Source organism: Empidonax traillii, unplaced genomic scaffold (assembly GCF_003031625.1).
Source record: "Empidonax traillii isolate 1590-97213 ecotype Southwest subspecies unplaced genomic scaffold, ASM303162v1 scaffold338:size1951571, whole genome shotgun sequence".
In the NCBI taxonomy this organism is placed as follows: Eukaryota; Metazoa; Chordata; class Aves; order Passeriformes; family Tyrannidae; genus Empidonax; species Empidonax traillii.
In genome coordinates, this window is record NW_020955531.1 from 366656 (window position 1) to 392411 (window position 25756).

At 42.3% G+C, this 25756-nt stretch overlaps 1 protein-coding gene across 1 annotated transcript; it reads right to left on the minus strand.

Annotated features, from left to right (window-relative positions):
* Positions 1–265: 265 nt before the first annotated feature.
* MED15 (mediator complex subunit 15) lies at positions 266–25585 on the minus strand. Its single transcript, XM_027892069.1, has 19 exons — positions 25432–25585; positions 20756–20843; positions 19509–19560; positions 19029–19058; positions 18042–18257; positions 17289–17545; positions 16108–16476; positions 15903–15995; positions 10891–11010; positions 6592–6734; positions 6149–6276; positions 5506–5640; positions 5034–5097; positions 4803–4869; positions 4211–4371; positions 3892–4058; positions 2913–3011; positions 1872–2767; positions 266–1832 (listed from the first exon to the last, which is right to left on the minus strand). The coding sequence occupies exons 1-18, from the start codon at positions 25497–25499 to the stop codon at positions 2631–2633; spliced, it is 2394 nt and encodes a 797-aa protein (XP_027747870.1). The 5' UTR covers positions 25500–25585; the 3' UTR covers positions 266–1832; positions 1872–2630.
* Between the last annotated feature and the right edge of the window lie 171 nt (positions 25586–25756).

Below are 25756 nucleotides of genomic sequence, written 5' to 3' on the forward strand. Positions count from 1 at the left end.
CTCACTGGGCACTTAGAAAAACAGAAGTTACTGCTCTGTTTCCCCTCTAACCTTACTGCAGCTCTAACCTGGTAGTTTTGGGCAACAGATAGGAACACTCCTCTCTTGGAGATCAACAAATACTTTGTTGTCCCTTTCCCCCGACATGAAAAGGGCAAGAAATACCCTTTTGTTAAATCAATGTTTAAGGAATCCATCAGTTCCCATGTCAGGCAGCTGCTTTGCAGCATTACTCCTGTAAAATATTAAGGACTGCACACAGCAGTGAGATAAAGAGAGAAAACATTTACTGAAAACATGAGAGCCCCCACACACGTGCATCGTAACATTCACAGCAGCATCTGACTGCAGCTCAAACACGCACGGAGCTCAGCTCCAGCCCTGCCCAGCAGGGTGGGGGTCTCATTAACAGAGTGGCACAACCCAGGGCACTACATAAAAAGCACATTTTCAGAGTCTATTTGGTGATTTCAAAACATCTTCATCTAAAGATCAGCTTCCAAAGGCATCTCAGTCAGGAAAATACCAACCATTTTGTGCTCACTAAAGAATATGCCACATCAGTGCAACCAAGAAAGAGGCTAATCAAAGCAAAATGAGGTTCAGCAAGAAAACACCTATAAGCTAATGTAAATAAACATCGAAAATGATGCTGTAGGAACCAGAGCATTCAGTACAATGAAAGTAAGCCTGCAATAACCATTTTTTACTAACAAATCCATCAATGTACTTCAGCCTTAGAGCTGCTCAAGGGTTGCATCTCACCACATTCCACACCAGCATAAGAGAAGATACTTCCTACTTACCTTGTCCTGCTGTAGATAATTGTCCTGCTGCGTTGATTTGAGCATTTGATACATGAGGGCCTTGGTTTTGTTAACTTGTTTGCTTAAACTCCCCACTACTTCCATAATCTGCTCTGTGGTCACAGGACTTGGGTCATAATTTCTCTCTATTTTACAGGTTAAAAAACTACATCTGTCATTTGTAGATACCATTACTAACCTTTTGATCAGATCTTCCAGTTCACTCACAGGACAGTAAGGATAATGTTGCATAGGACACAAAGCCATTTATGATTTTGTCCCTTAACCTGCAAAGCCTGTGAATTTTCACTTACCACAGAACACAGTTACCATCATCCAGTGGCACAACAAAACTGGAATCTAACATGGGAAGAGCAGTATAATGTCTAACACAGGAATAATAATAAATTTATTACAATAGAAACAAACAGATAATGCATTAGTTCATGTACAAAATACTGATAGCATTCTCCTGCCTCAGTCAGTGCTTACTAAGTACCCACATTTAAAAACATCCTAAAACTGATGACACCACACAGATTTATGGAGGTCATAGCAATTTCTTGACACTACGGTAAGAGAGCCCAGCTACTCTTCAAGGTTTGCTGCACAATACAGAGAGATGGGGCAGGATATAATGGGATCATCTGACATTTGAAATTCTGCACCAGGAAATCAAGAGAGAGCAATTTATAAGCATGGGGGAAATATGAAAAATGCATGAAATTAGAGTTACTTGTGGCAAATGTTTTCATTAGAAGTGCCCAACAATAAGGCAGCTGATGACTGACTTGAGTGCCCATCGTTGCTCAAGACACAATGTGCTAATTGTCAGTTCTACTCCTGAGCTGTTGGTTTTTGCCTTTTCTGTTTAAACAAACTGATGCATAGAAGCATTTTCACTGCAGTGCATCAACTCCCAAGGGAAGCCAGAAAGACTCTTAATAAAAGAAGAAATGTAGCTATGAGCCCGCTGGATTGACTGGTGTCACTTGGCCTTTATACTGTTGGTTTTTCCCTCCCCACCTTTACATACAACCTTTATGTTGGTTTTTCCCTCCCCACCTTTACATACACATTTACTGAATTCAGAGAGGAAGTCAGTGTGCACATTAGTATCTCTCTCCTCATCAGCCTCACTCTTTTGGAGTGACAAACCTGGTCCATGCTAACCAAAAACCGTTTATACAAAGTTGCATTTAAAATGAGCTACAAAATACTTTTTTTTGCTCTATTTGGTTTCAAGTTCCCACCCCCAGGTGTAATCCAGATTCATCTCACATATTTGAGGGATGCCTCCCTGTAATTTATCCCATCTCTGGGCAAAGCTAAAAGGCAAAACGATTCCTACAACCACTGAGAAGTTTGCAAGCACATTCTAGTTGGAGCTAATTTATTTCTGGGGCAGTATCAGGTCACAAAACATACAGTGTGAAAGGAATACTGGCACCGAGCAAACTTTGAAGCAAATTAGGACATTTTCTCCCTACTCCCTCTTATACCAGACTCCCTGATGGAAGTCCACAAATAATTTCTTCTCTAAGAAGACAATAAAAACTCATCTGAAATACAGTCTCAAGAACCATATATACACATTTTGTATATTTGAAAATGCTGGCAAAAGTCCACCGAGGCAGAAGATAAAAAGCATGAAGGCTAAGTCTAACATCAGGCTCTCTATTGAACCTGACACCTAGAAACAAAACAACATAAGGCTTCTTTTCTTCTGAAGTAACCTCCCCAAACTGTGGTTTTCCAGTGGCATGTGGAAGAGGCCAGCTGTTGAGACCTTCTTTCTTGCTCCATGCTTTAGAAAGTGAGCTGTTATGCAGCAGAGAGGCAGGCCTGGCGAATGCTTTGTGCCCAGGTGTTCAAGAGTGCGGTGACTGAATGCTTGTCTGGAAGCTGCAAGAGTTTTGAAGTCATGTATCGATACACTGACTGCAAAAAGGGGTTGGCTGCTGGAAAGAAAAAAAGATAAAAGATAAAGGAAGTTATAATTTAAAAAAAAATAAATTAAAAGACAAGAGTAACATGAAGTGTTCACATTTCCCCCCTACTACCACATAGACATGCCCAACAAGTGTCATGCCAGCAGCCTCATACCATACTGTCTGGGATTCTTTATCCACAGAGGGCTCTGATCTGGATAATCCGCTGGAACGCTGAGCTGGAGTGGTGGGACATTGGGAAGATTCTTGTCATCTAGGATGCAAACACACTTCCCATCAGAACAAAGCATTCCTTGCTGGATGGAAGGGTTTTGTGCATAACACAGCTTGGTTTCTAGTCTCTGAACCCCAAGGAGGAACCTGACTGTACACCTCCTTTTTTACTGAAAGGAAATCTCACTGCTCTCTTTACCAACACTCTTAAATTTCTGGTAGAAAAGCCTGGCAAACAGAGCTCCATCTCTCACACACTTCTGCACCTTGCCATTCTCACCATTTCATCAGCTCAACTTCACCAAGTTAGACACCTCATTTTTGAAAATTAAGTGCCTCATGTATCAATACTCAGAACAAAACCAATCCCAAGTTTTCAGAGGAAGAGAAGAAGGAAAGAATCTATTTTCCCTACTGGAATCCAAGAACAAAACAAGTAAACAGACTGCACCACTTTATGATTATTCCGCTACAATGAAAAAAAAAAAAGCAATCTGAATTAATTTCTTAGACATACACCATTGCCAGTGATCGTTAGTACAAACTGAAATAGACTCTCCCAAAAATTAACTCACCATTTCTCTAGCTCTGTCCTACTTGATGGAGGCACAACAACTCACGTATCAGAGTAGGTAAAATCAGGAATCAAGATTTTGCTAGCAACAAGTAATTTTCTAGACACTGAGGTTACCAATTGCAAGTTCAGTGCAGAGAAAGGATCAATCAGTGTGAATGAAATCCCCAAGTGTACCCTGAAACAGGCTGTGCAGGATGTTGTGATGATGCAGTGCTATGATAAGTATAGATGTAAGTACTTCATGCAGAAGTCACAGGTCAGCCAGATTCAAGGCTGTTTCAAATTCCTACAGTCAAGCTCAGCACTTCTTTCTGAATGCAGCCCTTAGCGTCTCCTTGCTTACCTAGCTTGCATATGAGATGAACTGTGCCATTATTGCTGCAGTGGGAAGGGTCCAGGTTTACCAGGAACTTAGGATTTAATCTTGCAACTTCTCCTTGCAAGACATTTGGAATGGTCTGCCTTTCATCCTCTTCATATTTCCGTTTTCGAGGGGAAGCAACTGGGGCCCTGTGTAAAGCCCAGTCCACAAAAGGACCAGGTGAAAATGTTACACCAACACCCATGCAAAAATCCCTCTGTTCTTTTAACAGTTTCTACAAACAAACATTCTGCCCCAAATAATGAAGGCTCAGGACAGACAGCAGGTGGGTGATACGTACGTGATGGGTGGTCCATGAATCGCAGTCATGGCCGGCATGAATGTTCGGTACAGGGAATGGTTGAACACGGGGGAACGGATGTTGGCCAGAACAGCGTCCAGAAGTGGTTGACACAAGTACTGCTGTTTGGTTGGGGGCACTGGTGGAGGTGGTGGAGTAGGCTGAAACACGACATCACCATCATTACCAAAAAAAGAAACATCTACCATTGATTCTGCAAAATTTTATAGCGGTAAACTTTCAATGCATGAAATGCAAATGACTCTCCAAACTGCACACAGTAAGGGAGGAGGAAAAAAAATACACGCAAAAAGACATCTGCAGCTCTGGTTTAGGAAGGCAGTCCTGAAATTAGCCACAAAAGTTCACAGAAGGAAGTATTTGAGTCTTGGCACAAAGCACAAGAACCTTGAAAGTTCAGTTAAGACACACACAGGTGACTTGCGTGAAATAAATGCCCCTTTTTCCCTGTTTTCTTATTTAGTCCAACCTTCCATGAACCCTTAACAGCATGAGTCACAGGAAATGCAAGAAATTTATCTTGCCTTTCAGAACTAATTGCTTATCTTTACTAGCACAAAGCATTACTTACCACAGCCATATCATTTTTCAGCTTCTCTAGAGCAATTTCGCATTTCTGCAGTGTCTTCAGGGGGCACCTGTGGAAGAGGAGAAATTTCATCACCACAAAATGGTCACCCTGGCTGAAGTGTTATTGCTATCTGAGCCCCACAGAGCCTCAATGTAAACGTGGCTGGATCCTAAACAACAAATTTCTGGAATAGCTGGGAAAACTGATGCCCAGCCAAAAGGAAAGAGTTACCGTTTTGAAGGGTCAGTCAGGATATCCAAGAGACTCTTCATTTTACTCAGGTCCTTCTTCCTGTCTGAAATAGTACCAGAGACACAAACACTGACTACAAGGATAGCTTCCATTCTTGCAGACAGAAATACAGTAGACTGTTAAAAGTACATAATTTCATGTATACACGAGCCAACACTGAAGACTGTAGTGTGAACCAACAGATCTATCTACCCATAAATATATCCATTGCATACACTCTATGTGTCTGAAGACCATCAGAAGTAAAGGACAACTGATAATAACTTAAGGGTAAGGATTTTGCCCACTCTTCACAGTAAAATCTTTACAGTCATAGGAAGAAAGCAACAAACTTTCTCTGTAATTTTTAATCCCTGGAATAGAAACCATCACATAAGGCAAAGTACTGCTTCTTTCAGCAGAAGAGTGAGCTGACAGAGAGAAATGCATGGCTAAATATAGGGAAGCTCACCTTCGTTTTTATCTATTTTATTGATCATCCTCCGGAGCGGCTCGATGTACTTTGACAGCTGTTTGAGTTTTTCCAGATACTGCTGCTCCTCTGACTGACCAGAACTGGCTGGACTCATGACAGAATTTGGATTTCCTGGCAAGAAGGAAGACTGCAGGTCACAGGGTGATAAAGGATACCGCAGAACATTATTCTCACGTTTCAGAATCGAGATCTGAAATGTGGCACTCTCGAAGTGTAGCTCATGTCAAACATCCAAATCCTCAACTGGACGCCCTCCATGGTTCAAGTGCTTGCCCAATCCTTTAGTTTTGGGTAGATATAACATGTTCTATGGACTGAACAGCAATTCCCATGTAATACCAATTTTTCTGAAAAGTTCCAAAGTTCCATATACCCATCTTCTAAGTCCTCATTTTGCCTTCACTCTGTTGTATTAAACACTACATCAACACAACAGATTTGCTGCAGTTTTCCTTAAGTGGGTGCTTTCCAAACTGCAAAGCAAACAACAGTGGTGTTCACTACTTGCAATGCCAGCTGCTTTGTGGAGCTCTTTAAAGAGCCAAAACCAGCAGGTTTCCTGGGAACTACTACAGTTACCAAAACTCCTGGTCTGCAGTACAGCTCTCAGATCATTTACCTGGAGTGTTTAGAGGACCTGGGGATGGGACACTGAAGTTCTGAGGTGTTCGTGCAGCTGCCGGGCTCTGGGATGGTTGTGGAGATGGACTGGGGAGAAAGCTGCTGGGTGAGGGAGCAGGGCCAGAGCTGAAAAATAAGCACAAAATCAAACCTGCCAGAATCTGACAAGGAAGGATAATCAGCCTACGAGCAGATATGATTTTAGTAAGCATCGTTATGGCACTTTGTAGTTGTGTCTCAGTGAGGATTTCATACAAAGCTTCTTTATTTAAAAGGGGGGTTTTCAGAGTGTATCCAGCACAATCCCACCTGTGCTCTCCGTGCAGTTGGTATTGAAATTCATTCACTTCAGTGGAAATAGAGTAAGATGTACTGAATGCTTCTGAAAACCTCACCCTTATGGCATTAACAGAAGTCCTCAGGAGCTGCAGCGTGGCTCACCTGACATTTGAATTTGGCTGAGAAGTTGGCTGGCCTGGCTGAGGCGATGGCTGTGGCTGTGGTGGAGGAGGCATTGACTGGGGTGTTTGAGCTTGCTGGACAGGAGATGGGGATGACATCATGGTAATATTGTTCTGGCTGACCTGAAAGGGAAAAGATCAGATCAATAACAACAAAAGGGAGTAGAGGATGGGAACCTAACTAAGAGCTTTACCTGCGGAGAGAAGTGGATCCTCTGGCCTACAAGAAATGAAAGCATTAGTTTCCTTTCTTCCTCATAAGGACAGTCCCACCTTCATCGCTCTTGAGGCTCTCAGGGCAGTACTTCATATCAACTTCACTAGAAATAACCACTGAAATTGCACATAACTTGAACAACTAATTGTTTTTCACTTCCCAAACCATCATATTGCAATTAAAATGTCAGAAATACCTGTACCAGAAAAACCTGTACTTTATTAGAACTAAAGAGCAGGAAGAAAAGACAATTCTCACTTGAGAATTCAGAGTCATAAACCCCCCCTCCTTATTTTGACCTTTTCATTATAGTCTTCAAAGGTCTATCAGACTTGACTGTAGCTTCTCAACCGGTTTTCTTTAGGAAGAAGGAAGAAAAACAAGTAAGTAAGCCAAGTCAGCAACATCTTGTTCAAATATTCAGCTTCGAAAAACTGTGTGAGACAGAAACACTCCAAACTAAATGGCTGTGTGGAAAAAAAAAAAAATGAAGTAGCTTTCTGACCTTTGGAGAGTGCTGAGGTGTGCCTGAAGGACAAAGAGATGATGAGAGCATTTCCAGAACAGCACCAAACTCTGGGTAACAACTAAGTTTATTCTGTACACTCCTACAGTGCCAGAGCCAGACGATGCTCAAATTTGAGCAACTTCTCACATTTGTTCTAATACACATTTATTCTCTTAATCACTCAAAAACAAACAAGAAAACCTGTAGAGTGGCCCGGAGCATGATACAGTAATGAAGATGTTAAGTGATCATGTTTAAGGCACATGCAGAGTTCCCATGACCTGAGGCTATAAGTAAGTACATACAAAGATACATCGTGGCTCAGTAATCTCCATGTCTGTTCTGTAAGTCAATGATGAGCATCTTTATGAATTAACAACTCTGCTTCCCTCAGTCTAAATGAATTTTAAGCAAAGGTCCCAGTAAATCCACAAGTCCCAGACACATCATGGGTGCTGCAAATGGGTGTTGTCCTTCACTCTCTTGGTAAATATCCATTAGATCATCCAACTGTATCCAGAGGACATGATATTTAGCACATTTTAAAGGTATCATATGGTCTACTTTTGCATGTACACAGCGAATACAACAGGAAATGCTTTGCTTGGAATATCACATTGCAGCTCTGCAAGAGGCCTCATTCCACAAAAAACCAAAATAAAATAGGGCACAAACAATCCCCAGCTCTGTGCAAAACTACTAGGCTTGAAGATGCCAGTTTGTCAGCCATTAATGAACAGTTTAAAATCAAATGCAGCCTGACATACTATGATGGGGTTTTTTACCTTCAATAACCCCAGTGCCTTTGCAACCTCTCCCACGAGGATACCATTTAGAACAAGTGAGGCTGAAGTCATGTTTTAAATCAGCTACTATATCTTCCTTTTCTCCATAATCAAAAGGCACTGGGTTGTGCTTACTGTTATACATAAAAGGTGGATTCTTTAACAGCATTTGTCTCCTCAACAGCTGGAAAAGCATTTTGGGGATTGAAAAGCACCCATAGAAAGCAAGCAGCTCACCACTGTTTGGAAGGAAGCTGGGATGGACACTGCAAAAAGCATTCCCTGACTTTTTACAAGTCTATTTAACATTGTATTAACCAGCAAATAATTTAGAGCTTGGATGCTGCACCCATTTTTCCTCAGGTCAAACTAAGACCATCACTTCCTGAAAATCAGGCCCCTTCCAAGCGTCTCCAGTTGATTACAGGTGATTACTTCTGAACACTCCAATCTTTGTGTCTTGGGAAGGAAGGAGAAAAGTTTCATCAGGTTTTTTGCCAGATTCAAGTTTCTGTACCTACTTGAACACCAAGGGCCCTTCACAGTAATTTATAAATGGTGCAGAAAAGCAAAGGACACTCAGCATCTACTGTGCACACAAGCACTGAATAAATTGAACTTTTTTACATTATCCCTTCTCATTCAAGTATATGCACAGGCAAACAGCTTTCCCTCTTACGACAGGTTTGCTCTCTGCCAGCTTCATTTGACCATACCAAAGGCCAATGTCTAACAGTAAGCAAATTTGCAACGTTTTCAGAAACATGCATTCAGAACTGTGCAATTCTGAACTTACTGCCTTGCTTTGCTTTGATAGCAATTCATTTGCTACATAACAATTTCAGATGTCTGTCTGTAGAATAGATCTTCAGGTTTAGGTTTCTACATTGTTTCCAGGACATGGATTAAGATTACAACAATTTAATGAAATTTCAACTTCTAGGGAATGCTCTTTCCAGCCAACTCAGAGTAAAAAGAAAGCTTAAAAAAAAAAAAAAAACAAAACCAAAAACCAAACAAATAAAAAAAAAAAGCCACCACAAAAATACTTATAAACCCAAAATCTTCCCTCCAGAGTTGTAACTCCATTGAACTCATTTAACTCCAGAGTCAAGCCATGGTTACTGATCATTTGTATACCCTTCATCTTCAACAGATATAAGCAAATGCAATTACATATTTTTTCACTGAGGGATGTGAATCTGTGCCCTACAAGCATGTTCATGGTCAGCCGTGACAGCCCACTGAACAAATCCATGCTCTGTGACTCTACAGTGACCTGATCATGACACCAAGCCCTAAGTCTTGGCCAGGAGATATTTAGGCTTGCATGATAAAAGTTTGCATTTATATCCACTAAATCAAAGCTACTCTTAGTGTTCAGAGTCCACTGTGTTGGTAGATAGGCCTCATGGCTGGGTTTATCTCCAGTTTGCTGAGTCTCAGGCAAGGACAGCACTCAGGAGATAAGGCTGGGGAGAGCTTTCAGAAGCTCCCAGTAACAAGAGTGTGCAAATAGACAGAAGCCAATGGCAAGGAAAGGAGATTGCAACAAGGAAGGCTTGGGTAGTAATGGGGGAACTTTCGGCCTAAAGGAAAACTCCAGAAAGCATTTACAGTATTGTAAATCACTGTTCATGAAAAATTTCTTTTCTTCTTCTGCCTTCTCTAGTTGCTCAGCCCTCTACATCATTTTCACCATCCCTGGCCTCCTACTGAGAGAGCTCCTTGATGACCAGTTCACTTAATGTTGGAAATCAAAGCTCCTCAAAAACAATGACAGTGCTAAAAGATCAGCCTATGGCACTGAATGCTTGAGCCAGAGGGCTTTTGTTACAAGTCAAATATTAAATATAAGCCAAACTAAAACTTAAATACCCATGGGAAAGCCTCACCATCAAACCACATATTGTATTTCACATGGGAGATGATTGTGTCTCTCTGTATAAACTGCTAGACCAACCAAAGCTCAGAGTAGATTCTCCTCTGACTCCTCAGCTATGCCCAGGTTTGTCAGTTAACATATAAACGCTGTCCTGGATTGAAATGAACATCCATCTTAAACCAGAAATGACAACAGGTGTGTTTGCCTAGGACTACAGAATCCATCTGGTCACTTTAACTACCTCTGCAAATTCCTGAGAAGAAATGCAGTACTCTGACCTCACGCACTTCCCAGCAACAGCTGGACAGGTGCTGCCAGCCTGCCTACACAGGCTCTCTTCCGATGCAGGTACAAGTGGGATCCTTCTGGCACTTGCTCCTACACAATCATGAAAAAAAAGAAGAGCTTGAATTTTTCTGGGTCCCTGATATTGTGCCAAGAAGCTACCCCAGCTGAAATGAGCCCCAGTTTACTAGTAATGAAGGGAGCATCTGTACAGAGCAGGAACATATGACAAGCAAGGTCCTGGTCACAACTCAGCCAGGTAACTGCAGACTTGCAACACTCTCATAAATCCCCACTCGTAGAGTGAGGACCTCTAATTTGAGAGCTGAATCAATTCCGAACATGGAAAAGTTTGAAATGTTCAAATAAAGACCTACACCACTTTAATAATGCTTTATTTGATATCCCAAGCTCTCAGAAAACCTATTATTTAAAATGAAAAGGGATCCATAAAAAAACCCAACCTAAACAGCCCAACACCCTGAGAAACACCAGCAAGTTTGTTGTTCGGTGCAGAAGTGAAGGTCCCCTTGCTCGAAAGGCAGTGCTACAACCAGGCAGCGAATCCCTGACACAACGTGCTTTGACTCAGTAAATACCTGTGGCATTTGCTGTCCGCCCAAGGGAATGGAGCTTGGTGCTGTAGCAGACACAGCGGTGGTAGGCGGGAACCGTGGTCTGATTTGCATCCCACCTCGGGCCATAGGTGCGGTGATCATCTTTGAGGACAGAGGGACAACAGACAAAAGTAATCGCAAAACAAGAAATGCAGTGCACTGGCAGGATGAGAAGCACATGCAACCTCCAGGGATTAGGGGGAGGGGGAGCATGAAGGGAGGGTTAGTGAGCTTTTCTCTAAAGGTTAACCTGACATGCTAGCTTAGTAACCAAACTCCTTTTTGCACCCCTTCTATCTGCTTTCAGCAAGCACCCAATGAATTCTAGTTATCTCCAGAGAGCACTATGCACACTCATTGTGCACTCATATGTGCACTGTGCTGCATTTCCATGAAGGGCTTTTCCTAACTTTTGCCTGACATCTTGAATTTCTAGAATTCTTGGAAATAAGTGCTCCAGGATTGCTGTCTGTGCTCCATATAAGAAGCTCTATAATGCCATAGGTTTCTGATGTGCTTTCCCCCACTGTGGACTCAAAGGGTTTAGCAGTATTTGCATGTGCCCCCTTCACTACAGAACAATTTGTCACACAGTTCAACAGCAACTGTCAGCACAAATGCTCCACAGTGGGTAAAACTCCAGACCAGCCTAACCTATGACAGTATAACAATGCCAGACAACAAAAAGGACTTCTGGGTTTGACAAGGCTATTTCCTTCCTTTTAAAACCCACAGAATAAGTCCAATATATCCATATATTCCATATTTTTGACAAATACCCATTCCTCTGTTACTAAGCTGGGCTAAACTGTTCTATTATGGGTCCATAATCTTCCTCAAGCACACTTTGATTCTCCAGTTGTATAGACTAAGCGCACCCTAAAGTACAATCATTTAGGATAAATGATGGAGGTTAGCATTAGAATGAATTTGTATTTTAAAACAGTATTAGGGCTATGCTACTCTGAGGTGCCTAGAAGTCCCTTTCAGAACTTGCATGAGTCGCACAGATTTAATTTTATATATATATGTATAGCCCTCTGTTACTTAAAATTTGACATTCCACTGAGAATTTGACATATACTGAGAATTTACAACAAATACATCATAATTTTGAGGTGGTATTCAGGTAACTGTCAGATTCACTTATCAGTAAAAGAGTTTCTCTTTGGTACTTTAAAGACCTACAGTAAAGTTCTCTGGGCTTGTTTTTTTTTCTAGCTTACATGTTACCAAGGAACCTATGCAGTCCTAACTAACCTACAAATTCATGTAATCTCCTTCCTCTAAAGGGTTTGGGGCACTCCTGCTTAGTGTTCTATGTAAATGGACTGAAGCAGCCAGCAACATGTTTCTAAAGAGTCAGAGAATGCATGTGCTTACAATTGTTAAAAAATAAATAAAATTAAATACAATGTAGCAAGACTGAAAAAAGAAAGCAATAACTGATAAAGAAAATAGTGTCAAATTCAGCACAGCTGTTAGTTCACAACATCAGAGCAATGCAGTCCCTTTCCATCAGGGAAAGAGGGATGGTCAGAGACAGGATTTCAAAAGAGAAACAAATGAGAGCGCTTCAGACATCACACACACATGCGCACGTGCACACACAGCATGCAGCAGCCACCACGAGCAAACACAACAACCCAGCACTGCCACAAAGCACAGGTGGATGCTATGAAGTGCAGTGAAGAGCTACAGTATCAACATGAGAGCTGGTGAAGCAACACAGCCCTAACAAAAAAAGAAAAAAAAAAAAAAGGGGAGGGAAATTGCTAGGGGGAAAAAAATAAACCCAAGGTATCCTTCCAGGCACAATCAGCCCATCTTAGACCCTCGTGAACGCACATGGATCTCTGGAGCGTGTGGAATCCCAGGGATGTTCTGGTGACCCACGTGTCCCATCTTGGTCCTGTTTCTCATGCCATACCACCAAAGTGTGAAGATTTAATCACTTCCACTGAGGCCAAGGAAATTAGAAGCACATTCACAGTTTAAGTGCCTGGCAAACCACTGAACCCCAACAGGACAAACTCCAATTCAAAGGCTTTCAGCTCTTTGTGGTATTGCAGTTGGTCAAACGTGCATATGTACACAATATAGGGTTCGATTTTTTGTATTTTTGGAATGTGTGCTTTCAAAAGGAAGTGTATAAATAAAATGGCACTAATTCCACTCTCTTAACAAAAGTAATCTATGTTTCCCCATTCTCCAGCTGATTTACATTTACAAAACCTGTGATCCTTTGACAAAGGTTTCAGGAAAGGGGGTTTGTTTTATGCAAAGCAGTATATCCATGAAGGAGCTGTTCTTGTCTGTCTAAAACAAGAACACAACCAGAAATGTTCTAGTACTTTCAGAAAAGATTTTAACTGGACAAAAATCCTCCTCCACAAGTGAAATTGATTTTTATGGCATAAAATTCTGGATTCTGTAAACTGAGATAAAGCAGAGAGCAAGAAGAGGAAGAGAGTCTCCCTCCAAAGTAAGATACAAACCCTATTATTTGATAAAAATGAAGTGGAATATAACAATCAGAATCCTGAACTTGTAACTTTCTTTCATCTAAAATCCAAACATTCAGAATTCTGTAAATACACAGCTTTTGGTGAGCATATGTACGTTCAGTACCACTGTCACTCCTCTAAAGGCAGCCTGGATTTTCAAAAAGCAACAGCCACTCTGCATTCTAAGCACCTGAAGGAACTGCACCAGAACACCAATTTAAACTTCATTAATACTTAATTCCACTTGATTATAGGGTTTTTTTCCTGGTGCTGCAAGCTCTTGTGTAGCTCTCTGGTCACAAGGACACTCCTATATCAGCTTCCCCATGAGCTACATGCTCACAAGGACGAGGCACCTGAGCAGGGCAACACTGACCTGTGTCAGGTGTCTTTATAACTTCAGAGAAGAACTTCAAAGTGAATCCATGTTTAAACCTGGGGTTGCTTTTACTTTTATGCACAGAGGACATACAGAAACTTTACCGAAAAGGAAAAATACAGACATATCAAGCAAAATCCCCAGAAACTATGATTAAATTTAACAAGTAAAGATTAGGACAGGGGTTGTTTATAACAAAAGCTTCCCTGGACCAAATGAAGAAATCAAGGCAGATTTATTAAAAATGCTGGTGTGCTACTGAAAAATGTACTAAATGCAAAGCAAAAATCTACTTTAAAAGAAACTTCTTATAAATTAAAGAGAATCCTTATACACTCTCAACACTGAAGCTGCATTGTAATATTATACACAGCCACAATCTTAAAAGTAAGTATTAGATATAGAAAATATTTCCACAAGTACAAGAAACCCATTTAATTATTAGACTTCACAGTGTTAAGTGAATTTTAGTAGACTTGTATTGTGATGGCATGAACATAAATGGAGTAAAGCCTCTGTATGTGGAATATTCTAAATTCCACATGTGACAGATAAAAAGCAATCTCCGAGTTTACTACACATGACTGAATAAAGCTGCAATACAAAACTCACTGTCAACCATCTTATCACCCACAACTTTTCAAATGCACTGTGACGTTAAGCCACTGGCATATGAAGTCACTAAATGGGGCAAGAATTAAGTTGACTCTGCATAAACACAATCCATCTGCTTTGGAGTTGAAAAGAGCACCATTAAGTTAGTAAAAAGAAGAAAAGCCAGTCTCCTTCCAGTCAGCCTAAGTCCCTGCAGTGCCACCTGGAAATTATTTAAGAAACAAACATAAGTTTTAATTCACATTTCAGCTGTAGAAAGAGAATTCTCCATTGCTGCCAGTACTGTACTTACCACTGCATCAGATTTACACCTTATGTTGCCACAAGCCAAAGGACCAATGCAGAAACAGAACTTAGCCACCAACAAGGGTGTGGGCCACACAAAAGTTATGATGGCACAAGACACTATCCCTGATAAAAGTCTGGGAGATTTATGTTAAAGAACCAATTGCTATCACAGTCCACATAAAAACCTTCCAAATGTCTTACTGAACCTATAATATTACTTGTGCACTGAAGGGAAAATGGTGCATGAAGGACATGGAATGTCTGGGTATACAAAATGAACTCTGCATTAATCCTGGTCAGCCTCGTTTCATCTGTCTGCCTGTCTCTTCGTCTACAAAGTGGTGATAATTGTACTTACCCATGTCTGTAACATGCCTCAATATGAAACACTACAGAGGTAAGCCACGAAAGACTTTCATATTCTTGTGGGAAATGGGGTGAGAGGTTCAGCTTAAGCCATTCCCCATTTTTCCCCCCATGTCTCCTTCATCCCAGACACACATCAAGGAACAACCACTGGGGCTACAAGTGTGTTGCAGGATAAGAAAACTGTGTTAGACAAGAAGCTTTCACCCAGCACTTGTTTTGCTTGTTTTTTTTAGTGTAACTCTGCACTTGTGACACACACCATTTTTTCTGCACAATTCACATCCAGAACAAGAGCAATCTAGATCTACTGCCCATTTCACTCAGAAAAAGAATGAAAGATGAAAGGAATGAAAGGGGAGTGCAGAGAGATTTCACTGTCTATACAATTTTTTATAGTCAATACATGAAGATGGAAGGTAAATCACATGGGATTAAAGATAGCAGGCAAAGAGTCACAGTACAGAGATCAGTTTACACAACAAAGCAGTCACCTAAGAAAGTTTAAGGAAAGAAGAGGTGATACACTCCAGGTACCAACAGTCAGACTTGTAGTGTGCCCACAGGAGGCCTTCTTACTCATGTGCATTCCTGTGTCAGTACAGGCAACAACTGTACCTACTTGGGACAGAGAGCATGCACAGAGGTTGTCAATGAAATCCTGCCTCTGACTCCAGGCAAAGGAGAAACAGCAGAGAAGACCATATCCCCTTTATAAGAGGGAACGACCAACGTCAGACCCCTCATCAGAAAACCACCAGAAACCCATCTCCATGCTCATCTCTAGCATGCACTTGCTACAGGCCTGTGCCCAGTGGCAGTGGCTCCTGAGCCCTTACCTGCCCTGAAGCTCCCATCTGAGCAGCCTGGGCCTGAGCTGCTTGCACTGCTGCTGCTGCCTGCTGCTGCTGCTGCACCAGCTGAGCTCTTACCTTGAGTATGAAAAGGAAAAACAAAGTAAACGTACATGCATGATCAGGGTATGACCCTTCTGTTTCAATTAGATTGACTAACCAACAATATCAGCTGGTCACCAGCCCTTACCTGCATGGCTTTTAACTGCTGTGGCGTAAGAGTAACAGGCATAACCTGACCGGGAATTTGTCCCGAGATTGCCTGTGGCTGAGACACCATGGGCTGGGGCTGAGGCTGGGATTGTGGTGGAAGTTGAGACTGTTGTGCCTGAGCAACCTGTTGTTGTTGCTGCTGCTGCTGTTGCTGCTGTTGTTGCTGCTGCTGCATCTGTTGCATCTGCTGTTGCATGACTTGTTGAGGTGGCTGCTGCTGTATCTGTTGTTGTGGTATTTGTTGCTGCTGCTGCTGCTGTTGCTGCTGCTGCTGTGCCTGCATAGCCTGTGCCTGCAGCTGCTGCATTTGGGCAATCCGCTGTAGTTGTTGCTGCTGCTGTTGCTGCTGCATCTGAAAAGCAGGAGAAGCCAGGATGCTAAAGCTTCCAGCAATGCGACAGCAAGCTTGTTTTTATAGCATAAACCAAGAGCAAACAGAATCCTAATACATCAGGCTGATGGTTTAAGCCCAAAGAGAAAGCCCAACCTTTTTATCCACTCACTCTTCATGTCTCAACCCTACATAGTGCTGCATCTCACAGTTTTGACATTACAAGCTTTCCTTGCTACTAAAACAATTTTCAAGAGCAAAGGTGAAGTGCATCAGGTTCTCCTGCACAAATGGGCTCAGACACACTTCTTCAAATGTAACCACCCTTTACCAAAAATTGCACAAGAATATGACAGCTGAAGTTTCCTTGGTTGCGTTTTTGCCTTATATATATACATATAGTGCCTGTGTGTGTGTAGATATATATATATATATGTTGTGCATGGCACATATTTTTTAAAGTGGCAACATGTTATTCACACAGTAACAAAACAGCCACTACTGCTACAGTAATTCAAGTACTGTTCTTTCCCACACACCTATTCTTGTCAGAATGAAAGACAATCCCGACATTTATAGAAGAAAGAGACAAAGATTTCAATTCTCTATTGCTGTGACAGAAGAAAGCAATGAAACATCTCTAAGTCTTTCCTCCAGGATGCAATACATCATTGTCAATTATCTTGCCAACCTGAAGCCCTACCCTAAAGTGAAAAAGCGCTGGTACCAGGCAGAGCTGATACTCTACTTCCACACAGGCTGAGCTTCACTTGACAAGTAGCCCATCACAGACCACCTCATTTGACACTGTAGCTGTTTGTCATCACCTGCTGTTGGTTTTGCTGCTGCTGCATCTGCAGTTTCAGCATGTGCTGCTGCTGCTGCTGGACAGCTTGCAACTGCTGCTGCTGCTGCTGCGCCACTGCAGCAGCCGCTGCCTGCTGCTGCTGGACCTGGAACTGCTGCTGCATGGCTGACTGCTGGGCCTGGAACTGCTGCTGCTGCAAAGCCACCTGCTGCTGCTGGAACTGCTGCTGCTGCTGCTGCTGTTGCTGCTGGGCAATCTGCTGGAGCTGAAGTTGGTCTGAAAAGAAAATAGACTGTACTGAAAACATGAGACCCAAACAGCGCGAGATTAACATCCTTCATTAGCAGCATATACTTTTGCTTCCTCGAATGGATGAGGCACATTAATAGCAAAATGAATGATACTTTCTACTACTAACTTCGAATTCGCACACGCTGAGTCAGCAACCTAGGTAAAGAGAATAAAAATGTGCAGGAGGAAATGTGCACTGAGGTCACCAGCAGAAGCACTGTACTACAGAAAACTTACGTGAGCTCTACAGAAACAACATTCTAAAGTTGACAATTGAAGAATTTGCTCATACGACAGGTAGACTGTTCCTCACTATACTGAGGAAGGCATCCCATTAGGTAGCAGTACTTAAAAATCAATTCTTCCTGGCTGATTTAGCTAGAAGTATGACATCTCTTCAGCACCTTTTCTTTGGGGAAAAGAGTTATTACTGAAAAGTTGACATAACAATTTCAGCGGTTGAAGCAAACCGAATACTTACTCTGCTGAGTAGTTGTAGAGACACCAGGCATACCATGAGGGGCCATTCCCGAGGTTCCAGGAGGCTGCTGCTGCCCTGGGAGACTCATCTGTTGTCCCATTGGACCAAGGCCACTCATCCCACTCATGGGAGCTCCTTGAGCTCGGGAAGCCATGCCCATCCCCGGCGCCCCTGCTGTGGGACCCCCAGTTAGATTCTGCAGGGCGTTCATGGGATCTACAAAGAAAACAGTTACCAATATGCAGCCAGCCATGCAATTGTCTGCCCCAACTCCTCTGTTCCCCATCCTCCACTCTCTGATCTGTTGGGCTCAGACTACGACTAGATCCAATACCCCGGGAAAATAAGATTTACTGCTCTGCCTGTGAGACAAGAGGCTTCTGGCACATCTTTGACTCTCTGTATGTAGAGTGGAGATGATTCAAAGTGTTTCAGAGTTCCAAAGTCCCACATGGATTCTAAATACATTAGAGAAAAGGAACTTATTAGCCACCTCCACATTTACACACAAGTCAAAACAAGCTGCCAACAATAGTCCATGAGGATACACAGCTTATAAACTCGAACACCAAGAGGATCCCGCCGTGGATCCTCTTCTTCCTGAAGTCAAATGGAGAATCAATGCTCAGACCAGAGGAAGTATTTTGCTATGTAGTTCCCTCTCTAACATCATTTTTATAATGCAGTGGATAAATTCAATGCCTTTTAAGACAGTTTTCATAAACTGAATACTGGGCACACAGAAAAGTTAAGTCAAAGAGGGAATGGCAATTTAAGAGGGCAAAGCAGAACACAGGCTGCAGAAGCAGCATTAATCAGGTACAGAACACAGCACCCCCTCTTCCTCCAGCAGCATGTAATATTCCAGCTAGGGAACACACAGATGCCTTTTTCTTAGTATCCACAGCCCTGATTTTTAAACTGCTCTACTTAAAAATGGGGAGCACAGGGGGAAGGAAGAAAATAACAACAAAAATGAACTCTTACCACTGACTGAGGCTTGAGATTTCTTGTTGTCTGCAAAGAAAAAACAATTAATCATCTTTACAAATCTTGTCACACACAAATTGGGCCCTTTAGATACACTCTCTACAAGAAATATATTCACATAATTTAAAAAATAAAAAAATCTCTATCTACTGTAGTTCTAATAAAATTCATTAAGCCAATTTGGTAACCAGAATGCTACATAAATAATGGAAAGAAGGATAAAAAAATTAGGAAGGAAGAAAACTAGTCTAAATAGCAGTTTAAATAATTTCTCAAACACTTTTCAATTATAGAAGATGTGTAAAAGAAATAGTATTTAGAAATTAGGCATGCATATTACAGAAAGACTTTTAAAGCAACTTGTGAAGAGTCACATGCAGAAACCCTAACATTTACTTTTTTTTTTTTTTTTTGGAGGATGTGATGAGCAACTCCACGACTAAGAAAAAAACAAGCCAAAAATAAAAAATCACTTACGGATGTCTCGAAAATGGATAATAAGTCTGGCCACAAGAGAAAGATATTCCTCCTAAAGGTGAAAAATGAATATTTCAGCATAAGAAATAAAAACAGAGCAACCATTACTTTCTCTTTCTTAAGTATTCTTCCTTAACATACCAGACTTGACTTTGCAGTGTCTGAGGGCTTTTCAGAGCAGTTCAATTCCAAGAAACAGTCTGTTTATTAAGTCAGAATATTTTTACTAATAGGTCATTGCAGTTGATGGTACAAGAAGGCCAAGAAACCACAAAATTCACAGGAAAGAACCTCTCTGACAGGCACACTAACAGGATCACAATATGTGAACTTTATAAACCAATACATCCATTTTCCAGTTCTTATCCACTGTAAGTCCTTTTCATAAGGATTAAACCTTGATTTACTTCGTGCACTGGCTTATTTTAGTCCTTGAATTATGTCACATTCATACTACCTTTTTTTAAGCTAAGTACATATTACAAATACAAGTAAAATAATAACTTTGAAGACCAACATGATAGAAATGTCAGAAGTGAAAAGATAAACATTCTTTGCAGCATTTAATTACTGTTCCTCGTAACATGTGAGAAACTGCAGAGGGCTGAGACAGCCTTCCTGCCCATGAAACTACCAACCCACCAGTGAGGATGCCAGCCACAGGCACAGATCTGTGACATCAGCATTATAAAATTTTCACCAAGACAAGCTCTATCGCAAATGTGGCTTGTTTGGAGACAGCAACAGTATCCAATTCCTCCTAACACAGCTCCAGGGAAGAAGTTTATATTTTGGCAGAGTGTAGAATTGTACATTATAGCCAGACTTTCTCAGAGACCACAGCACTTCCCTTGGTGTTACTCTTGGCAGAGCCTTTTCATTGATAGCCCAGGTTTTTCTGACCTCCACCTGGTCACATGGAATGGTGTTACACTGCAGATAAATGAAACTCTATGCAATTCACTACATACAAACATTCAGGTAAGAAAACTGTGATTCCATATGTGCATTAAATGCTGCAGCATCAGCGAAGCTGTCTTGCAGTAAGTCCAGTTTGATGCATATTTGGATGCAGAACACCTCACTTCCCTCAGGGTAAAAGAAGTACATATAAACCAAAATTTCACATAACTCTGTACTGTAAGCAGAGACAGTTAACTAAGTGCACCGGTTTTGCTGTTTCTGCAATTCGCTCCAAACTTCTTTGGACATGCAATGACTTCTGGAAACAAACAGAGATGCTTTACCCTTGTTTTGGCCTTCATAAACACATGACTCTCCATATCTTTGCTGGATTTATTATGGGCAACACCAGCTTTCCTCATAGCTTCATCACTGAAAAAAAGAGGAAAAAACAAGGCTGGGTATTAATTGAGGACATCAGTAAATACTTTCTGTAGTTAGAAAGGTCTGTAAAACAGATTTTTGCCCCTCTCTCATTTATAGATATAAAACAAACAAACAGAACCCCAAAACAACACCACATAAAATACTTAAAATCACCACCCTTTGAAGTTTCTTCAAATGATGGAGAACAAAGCCAACATAAATATTCTTTGTAGAAATTCAAGAACAACTGCAAGGCAAGTCATTATTTTACCACCTTGACAAAATACCAGGACTTGTTCATTTGAGGAAAGCTGAATGATAAGATTAATGTATTCCAAATTTGGGGAACAATTTCCCCCAAATTTCTACCAGCTCCCATGCAGCAGGAACGCTGCTTGCACAAGCAGTAAGCTGGGTCAGCTTCCTGAATTAACTGAGTAACAGCCCCAGAAGAGCAGATGCTACAGCCTTAAAATGCAGGAGCTTAGCCTGCCACAACTCATTCCCTTTCCTCAGAAACCAGTGGCAGACAGCTGACCTGCTGCAGCCTGCAAAGTAGAACACAGTGGAACATCATACCTGCTGTAGGGCTCTCATGGTAACCTACTGGTTTGGTCTGGCAGACACTAAAAAAATGCTGCTTATATATGAAGTTACTTAAACTGAAGCTGAATCTGAACATAATGCAGAATAACCATTCCTCCATGGACAAACAAGTCTTAAAGTGAACTGCTCCTGAAGGAGCTCTGCTGTGAAAGAAGAGGCTACATCCAATTCTTTATTGACAACCCCTTTTTTAATGCTTTCCCTTTTGGAAAGGCTGCCTCTAAATCCATACTACTCTCTGAAGAGTTAACTCCTCCTTAACTTCCCAGTCCCAGTAAAATGGCAATGCCTTTCATGCTGAGAGCACTGAAAACTGAGTTGGCAAAAAGAGAAGACAAAGATTGTGTAGAGGCAAGTAAAGAAAGTCAGGTAGGTACTTAGTGGGTGTGCTACTGACAGTGATCAGTGTGGAACTTGGTACCAGGAACTTGGAGGGAGGGGGAGAAATTATCTACTTTTACATATATCTACCTTCTCCTTTTGAAGCTATGGAACATGAAAGACATGTTATTACAACTACATCTGCATTACCAAAAATGCCACTCCGAGCTCTCCATATTCTATCTGTTAGCATTCCAAAGAAGGTTTAGACTGGGAGGAAGAAAAAAACCACACAAGTCCTTCCCTGTTTACACATCCAACTGCAATCAACATAAAAATATTTACATTAAAAGACTAGGAAAGTCACTTTAAAAGTCATAGCTTTAGCCCAGAGTTAAGGATACCAAATAACATATGGTATCCTGGAAGAACATTGAACTCAACAAAACTCTGAAAACTAGATGGTACCAGACAATCCAACCTTCATCTGCATCATAAGCACTTAGTAAATGCATAATTATATGTGCCCAAAAAGTCTGCCTTTCTGATTTCATGCACAACACTCAAAAGTTGTGGTTTCAAAAGATGAAGCATTCAACACCAACACCAGCTTCAGGAATTCCCCTTCCATTCCCAAGAACTTGTTTCCAGCCCAAATATGTGCAACCTCTCACTAAGGCCAACTGGTCTAGCTGAAAGATCTTGCAAAACACGTTCTCCTTCAAACCTACAGCAGCTCCCTCCCCAGCTCACACCACGACTGCATGAATCAGTTGTTTCAATGAAACACGAGGGCAGTGAGTTCCAGGGCCAACACCACATTAAGACATGTAAAAATCACCACATCTTTGTGAAATAGAATATTTGATCACTGTGACACTCAGCTAACAACCTTTCTTGCTTAAAACAGCAATGGGTGGGCAGGGGGGAGTGTGCTGGTAAGCTGTCAGCCTCATGCACCCACATTACAAGGTTTAAAAATCTCAAAGTAAACACCAACAACTACATTAAACTTTATTCACTTGCTCTTGTGCAGATAACTGTCCCACACAACATTTCTGTTTGTTACAGATTGGGCATAACAAATTTCATCACCAGCAGCCCTCGCTGCAGGAATACCCTGTAACACACCCCAGCACAAGGCCCAAAGCAGGAATCACTCACACTACTTTATTCACAGCTGCTTGACAGAACATGCAGAGGCCTGAAGGTCCCAGGTCCCCAGCACAACTCCTTCAGCTGCACAAGGAATGCAAAGGACCATTCAGCCTCCCTAAAGCCTTGTTTTAGCATTACCTTCCCTCCAGTTCTGCAGAGACAAAAAAACCCTTCCCACTACACACAGAATCCTCCCTTCACAGCTTCACAAGCATATCCTCCAAGAGAAGGGATTCCCTCTGGCAGAGGCAAGAAGGTAAGAAGCCTCCCCTGCCAAGTCATGCTGGTACAACTGTCTACGTGGCTTTGCCATCAGCAGTACTGAAGAACAAGCAAGGTTAAAAATAACCACTTTTCCTTAGTTATTTTTGAGAAATTTCACTATCAGGTTCACTGCATGGCAACCCAAACACTTGAAATGAAGACGTATTGCAGTGGCTTCTTCAGTTCACAGTTGTGTCAAAATAAGCACTTCTAAATAACTAATCCCTCACTTCCTCTACACTTCCAGGAAGGGAGAAACATCTGCCCTCTTGGACATTTTTGCCCGAATTCTCATCAGACAACCTAGGCTGGAATACAAAATTTAGGCTGCTTTATGAACCTGTTTTGTGAAGTGTTTCATGAAGAAAAGCAAATGCAGATGATCTTCCTTTTCTTATTTTTCCTTTCATCATTCAAGAAACTTCAGCTGTTCCACTCTTCCTGCCTGCCTGTTCCTCAGTCTCCTCCCTTCATGAGCTCTCCACATTCTCATCTCTATTTCTGCCCACACATTCTTTCTTTTCACCCAGCTGAGCTATTAACTAAAGTGAGAAGATTCCTATGAAAATTTCAAGCAAAAAAACAAACATGAAATTAATGGAACATCCCACAGCCTGAGTTACATCCCTTTTCTACACTCAACACAATCCCCTCCTAACACAGCCTGGAAGCAGCTTGGGGCACGAATTGTACCCAGCCATGAACTGGGTTTACCACAGCACGACCCAGATCAGCTCTGTCCTTCAGGCAACACCAACACTCAAAAACACATTGAGGAAAGGCCTTTAGGAAGGAGACTCCCATGGCATCAGCACGTACCAGCTCTGTGTAAGAGCCAGGATAAAGGGGTACCCTGCCAGCAGAAGGGTATATCCACACCCCTACACCACTGCTGTTTCCTGGAGCATCCTGGGAGAAACCAAAGCTGCTCCTCGGCCCCAGTCACCTGGGCTCAGGCTTTCCTTGATCTTGGAAGTCCTGCTTGAGCCGCAGCCACACAAAGCCCAGTACTGAGAAGGTTCTTAGGTCATCGATTAATATATATAAATAACATATATATAATTTATTTTATATACATATATAACCCAATCCTACACACTGACCACTGATATAGGACACTAATTCCCCACAGCGCCACTGAAATGTTCACTCACATATCACACTTTAAGAGAACAACAAACCAAAACCCCAAAAAACTTAAATCCACTGTTGTAAAGGAAACCCAAGTGTGAAAATGCAACAGATTAAGAGTTCTGTACCCAGCAGCTACGACAAGGCACTCATAAGGAGTTATGTGAACAGTAACACATTTAATTTATTGTCTTTATTTCCTCAAAGCTACAAACCATTCAAGGGCACCATTTTTGCTTGTTTTGATGAAGCAGCAGGAGGAGGAGAAGCAGCAAGGGATCAACCTAAGATTAATGACTTTACAGAAAGTATGGAAAGTGAAACATCAGCTCTGAGCACCAAGAAAGTTTGCATGGCTTTGACAGATGCACATCATTGTTACTTCTTTAATGAATACTGTAACAGTTTCATTCTGGAACAGCACCTTCAGTGAAGTAAAACCAAAGGCAGTCAAAGAGCCAACTGCTTATACATCTTAGAAAAAAGACTGCCCATTTTTAGATATTGATCCTTATAATCAATAAATTAAGGTCAAGTTTTCCAAACCTACATAAATTCGGACTTCAGCATTACTTTAGGAGCCATGAACACTGCTTTCCCTTCTGTAACAACCACCCTGCACAGGGCAGAAGAGTCTTCCATAAAATAAGGAAAGTCTGCAGAGCAGTAATTCAAGTAAAGCAATTGTTTCACAGCTGAATGGGCAACAAGTTGAACTTTTTATCTCACATTTGCCCTAAAAAGTCAGAAGTAAGCCCATAAAAGGCTTTTCCATAGGACTGAATATGTCAAATTTCACACCACCACGGACTCCCCCAAAGCCGAGGCCCTAAAGCAGATGCTGTCAAGCAGAACCAGGAGCCGGTGCTTCTGGGGAAGAGCAAAGTGCAACGGAAGGAGGATGGGAGAAATAAAGTAAAAAACCAGTCTGAGCAAATCCTGTTACCGGCCCGGGGGAGAGGAAACACCGGGGAGCGGGTACGAACGCAGGTAGCTCGGGGAAGGCCGGAGAGGCCCGGCAGAGCAGCGCAGACAGGCAGGACACGGCCGCGGAGGGAGGGGGGGGTGGGAGCCCCTCGGGCCGAGGCCGAGGCCCGCGCGCGGGCGCACTCACATCTGGCTGACGAGCTTCTGCCGGAAGTTGGTGCTGCGCCAGTCGGTCTCGGGCCCGGTCACGTCCATCGCTGCGGCGGGCCCCGAGGGCCGGCACCGAGGGCCGGCACAGAGCGCTCCCCCCCGCCCCGCTCAGCTCCGGCCACCGCGGAAGCGCCGCGCGGCCACTTCCGGCGCGCCGCCGGCCCCAGGGAAACGAAGTCCCGGCGCGAGCCCGGCCGCCTCTCGCGAGAGCCGGCGCGGGGCTCGCTGGGAGATGTAGTCCGGCCCGAGGGCACGGCCGAGCCCGGCCCCCAGGGTCGCGGCCGCCGCAGTGCCCGGTCTGG